The sequence below is a fragment of the Pteropus vampyrus genome, unplaced genomic scaffold (assembly GCF_000151845.1).
Source record: "Pteropus vampyrus isolate Shadow unplaced genomic scaffold, Pvam_2.0 Scaffold438, whole genome shotgun sequence".
In the NCBI taxonomy this organism is placed as follows: domain Eukaryota; kingdom Metazoa; phylum Chordata; class Mammalia; order Chiroptera; family Pteropodidae; genus Pteropus; species Pteropus vampyrus.
This window is the reverse complement of record NW_011889219.1, coordinates 5,325-10,345: the sequence shown is the minus strand read 5'-3', so window position 1 is coordinate 10,345 and position 5,021 is coordinate 5,325. Positions and strand designations below refer to the sequence as shown.

Genomic DNA, 5,021 nt, shown 5'->3' with positions numbered 1-5,021 from the left:
TAGTGGACTGTGACTGCCTGGCCACCCGTCAATCTCTCCTACTTGACAGTGGTCTCTCGGGTAAGGTCAGGGCTGGTGTGTTCACGCTCACGGCCCCAGCGTGCAGCACAGCGCTCAGCAACTGGGAAGGGCCCATTAAGGATCTGAAGGAGCTTTTAAGACATTTTAGAAAATACCAAGATACATTTTATAAACACAGCCAAAAGGATAAACGTTAAGCATTATTCACACGAGCAAAAACTGAGATGATCTCAAATCCCAATAGCAAGGAAATAAATGGTGATGTGATTTTGAGGTATTTTATGATATAATTTTTGAAGCCATTAAAATAAGACTTTTTAGCTCATGTAGTTAAGCAAAAAATAATCTACGACACTACATATAATGTAGCATCATCTCAACTATTCGAACTATTAAAAGAAAAGAAAGAGGTGGATAAACACTGGAAGGGACGGCAGCACCAGCGCCGACAGTAACTGCCTCCGAAATTCCTGAGGCGTATGCCCCTTGCTTCTTTCCACTTTTCCAAACACTAAAAAAAGACCAGTTTGTTTTTTTTTTAAGATAAGAGTTTTTCTCAAATTCCCTAAACCCTTTACTGTTTTTCACAAAAACCATGATTCCAAAGGCTAATTTCACACTTCGTTCTGATCTTGGTGAGAAACAGTTCAATTCTGTTCCAATCCGCTGTAAGCAAAGCATGTTGCCCACCAGTCATCTTGAAGAAAGCCTTCACCCATATCCTGGTCACAAAAATCACAGATAAACTCAAGGCCCTTCGTGCCATTGAAAGATGTATCTAAAACATCTTCCTAAGTGCCATTTCTCGCCGGAGAGCAGATGCCACGCGCTGCGCGTCTACCTGGGCAGGGACGTGCTGATCTGCAGTCTGGGCAGGGCAGGGATGACTTCGACAGAGGAGCCGCCGGTCTTTATTCCCGGGAGGTTGTCCAGCAAGCAGTCACTGAAGACGCCAAAGACCGTGGTGTGGTAACCTGGGAACCAGGAGGAAAAGCTGCACGCTGCCCGGCTTCGCGTCTCGCGCCCCAGCCTGAAGGCAGCCCCCACAGTGACAGGGTCCCTCTCGAGGACCTGAGTCGAGATTCAGGCCCCGACCCTGCTGGTGTCACCCAGCTCCCACAGTCCACCCCGAGGCCCCCGGACTCCTGCTACGGGGAGTGGAGCCGGCAGCAGCGCCTGCAGCGCCGTCTCACAAGGCTGCCTGCGTCCAAAGCACAGTGTGTGCAGCAGGGTCTTCGTAAACTAGAAATCGCGGCACAGTTAGTAACTGACTCGCATCCCGGTACCAATTTGCTTTTCAGATTCATCCATCTCTAAAGTGAGAATGAGAGCTAGTGTTCCTTTCCTGGACACAATGTGACTTAAGTATTTGAGAAATGATTCCGAATCTTCTGTTGAGAGATGAAAGTTCGAGAGCTAATTATTGTTATCATCACTTCTACGTGATATGGCAAGTCTGCTGCCTGTGTGTAAGTACTATAATTTAAGATGAGCAAATTTTCCATGCCAGAAAAAAAAAAAGACGCCATTGGCTAGATAAGCACTTGAAATTGTTCAAGCAAAGCTTCAAAATGACTTTTGAAATGTTGAGAGGATGATTATAAACAACGTTCACTGTATAACAATTAAACATCACCTAACAGTGAGGACTAGAATGCTGGGTGACCAGGGACAGGCCTCGGTGAGGCAGGACAAGAGCTCAGCCATCCTACCCAACCCGAATCGGAAAGCAATCCCCCTTACCGTTCACAGTAATCGTCCCAGTCGTCTGCGGGACCCCAACGAGCGTCACCGGGTAAAGACCAGACTCAGCCGGAAGGGAAAGTGCCGCAGGGAGAGACTCGAACTCCACTCCGCTTGTCAGGAGCCCCTGAAGCGAGGGATGGGCGACGTGAATGAGCACAGCCCAGACCCACAACGTCACGATCAGTCCCCGATTCGCCATGCCGTGGCACAGCCACTAACAGAGAGCTCCAGGACTGCCGGAAGGAATGGCTTTTCTAAGAATCCAGAGAACCGTGGAGACAGGCTAAAAGTGTAGGTAACACAAGACAGCCCTGAAGAGGGGGACCAAGGAACGAGCCATCTTGATATAAGCCTTAGATGCTACATTTTTGATATTTGTTTTGTTTTGCTATTTACCAAATGGGAATGTAAACAAAAAGAAAAACCATGAAGTGTGGAAATACATTGTCCATTAATCTCTCTTCAGTGTGTCGTGAAATCACCAATATATACCAGGCACCACGCTCAACAGTAAACAAGACAGATTCCCGGGCCTCAAGGAGTAGACCAAAATTATGCAGGGTGTCAGCGCTCAGGAATTCTCAGCATTGTAACTGAGGTGCTGCCCAGTGCAATAAGGCAAGAAAAATAAACAAAAGGCATACAGACAATTATTCGCAAAAAACAAAACTGTGAACATAGCAAGCCCTATGGAATCTACCATGAAACTTGAACTAACGAGTGTGTTTAGCAAAGTGACAAAGTCAGCATTAAAAAAAAAAAAAAAGCAAAGGTACTTCTATAATCCAGCTATGAACAATTAGAAAAGAAAATGTAAAAAACACCATTAACAAGAAGTTTAAAAAATCAGCTCGCTTGGAATAAACCCCATGAACGAAGTGTAAGATTTCCCTACAGAATGTGGCCGAGACCAATTAAAGATGACCTAGAAGATCACAGATTCCTCCAGTGGGCCTTTTCCGTAGTGCTCTGGGCAAAGCAACGCAGATGCTGTTTTAGATGGATCACAGGCCTGAGCCAATGAGAACGTGCTGCTGCTGTGAGCCCACATTCTCACACCCGCAGAAAGGACACAGCTGTGGAAGGGAGGAAGGCAAGACAGAACCCTACGGAGATGGGCTAGAATTGGAGGTGACACTGTGCAGCCGGGCTTTACGACATCTGCACTTGTACTGTGTATACGGGCACGTGTCTACATGTGTGTCTGCAGATGTGCACGCGTAGGTGCGTCTGCAGTCCATGTCTACGTGTGCGCGCGTGCCTACTTTTCCTAAGTGCATGCAGAAGCAAAGGCACTAGAGCAGCAAGGAGCGCACCTGGGCCCAGACTTTAAGCAGAAGCGCGAAGTGATCTAACGATGTGCAGAACAGATGTCCCGGGCAGGAGTGAAAGCAGAAACCAATTCGATGACTATTGCTGCCAAGCAAAATACACTGGCGTTTTCTTTCTTTTAAAATAACTAAAGCAAATATGGCCCACTGTTAATATTTTCTAAACGTGGATGGTTTATTATGTGAGCGTTTATTACTCCTTGTAACATTTGATATGTTTGAAATGTTTCATAACTTAATTTTTTAAATCCTGAGCATGATTTGTGAGCTATTGCCTAGTAGCAATTTCTATTCTATTCTCTGTTCTTCCTAATTTTTGACTAAAAGCACATATTACTTTTAAACCCAACAAAAATAAAAGCTACTTTTTAAGGAAAAAAAAAAAAAAAAAACATGTAAGAAAGAGCAGCCGGCATGTGACAGCGTAACCAGTTTGGAGAAGATTCTCTGAAACAGTGATCATTTCCTGTTCAGCCTAAGAGACAGAAAGTCACCGGGAAAGGCCTGAGCCAAGGGCCAACCCCGAGGCCAGCCTGTGCCTGGATAGGAGGCAGCAGCAAACACTCACCCTTGAAGGCTCGCTCTCGGAGTGACTTCAGGACTGTCTGCTTAACACGCAGCTGAGTCTCTAAGAACTCGAACTGACTTTAGAACACCACATGCTGGAGGCCTGACTGTCACCGTAAACAACGCCCCGTCTGCCTGGCAAACTCTGACTCGTCCCTATACTCTCAGCCGGGCCGGGCGTCATCTCTCACAGACTCGGCATGTGGGTCCGCAGCACCCCCACGCCACAGCACTGGCCAGTCATGGAAGAAACCAGGCCCCCCGCACCCTAGTGTCTCGCCCAAGGCCTGACAAGTGGCATGGGCACCCAGCAAGACACTTGCATGAAGAGTCCACCTCTGACTCTGTAAAACTCTAAAAGAAAATGCCAACCATCTCAGCATGTCGCTGAAAAGCCACAAAGCAGGACCATGTATTAATACGCATGGAGAAGACCTAGCAGTGGGACCCGCATGGTGGCCAGGTGGCTTTGCCCTGGGAGCACCAGAGTCAGCTTGGAGGGCCAGGACAAATCCACCCCACCATGGAATCAGCTAGGCAGTTCCAACAGACACCGCTGTGAAGGCAGCCCTCACGCCCTGCGCAAAACGCAGACTCAGAGCATCGGGCTCCGCAGCCGAGAGGAACCGTATGAGAGTGTGCGGCATCACCTCCTTACTCTGAGGGGCCTGCTCTTCCCTGGGGCCTTGGTCATCTCATCATCTCGTAGCGAGAACACGAACTGCACTGATCTCACGTAAACGTCAACGTGACTCTCGCAGATCTATATCCAACCAACTAAGCTCAGTGGGCATCCAGATCAGAGGGGTCTTTGCTCGCTGAGTGAAAAATTTACTGAGTACCAAGCACTAAAGACACAGGAATGACAAGACGTGGTCTTTGCTCACAAAAAGCTTATAATCTTTGGCAAAACAAATACAAAAAAAGGCATATATCATAAGATGTGTGCATTAAGTATTAAGCAAAAACCATATTTTAATGCTAAATTGGTGTTTAGTCCCAAAGGGTCAATCAGTCGGTGATACATACCATGTTTTCAACTCGGAGTTCAAATGGCATCGGGTTATATACCATCAGCTGGACTTCACATACATCTCCCTGGACCCACTGGAAATCTAGAAACGCACACAAGCATCTGTGTGTTAGCGGGTACCGTGCATGTTTCACAGGGTTTCAGAATACTCCTCTGGCGATTCGCTTTTCCAGTGAAGCAGTGGGTGTTTAGTATCATCTGGAGACAGACAATTCAAAGCAAGTTTTCCCGCTAGCTTATTCCAAAACAGAGCAAGTCATCACTGCCACTTGGATGCTACGTGACAGATGTTTCTTGCCGTCTTCAGCAGGCTGATCCATGCC

The 5,021-nt window shown here is 47.1% G+C and overlaps 1 protein-coding gene across 1 annotated transcript in view; it reads right to left on the bottom strand.

Moving 5' to 3' along the window:
- The window catches only part of LOC105306488 (trafficking protein particle complex subunit 9-like), a 285,172-nt gene that overhangs the window by 274,833 nt on the left and 5,318 nt on the right, over positions 1-5,021 (bottom strand). Inside the window, exons 2-4 of the mRNA XM_011381532.2 lie at positions 4,695-4,780; positions 1,765-1,891; positions 863-995 (exon numbers count right to left, since the gene is read on the bottom strand). Coding sequence (XP_011379834.2) covers positions 863-995; positions 1,765-1,891; positions 4,695-4,780 — 346 coding nt within the window. The remainder of the gene's footprint in view (positions 1-862; positions 996-1,764; positions 1,892-4,694; positions 4,781-5,021) is intronic.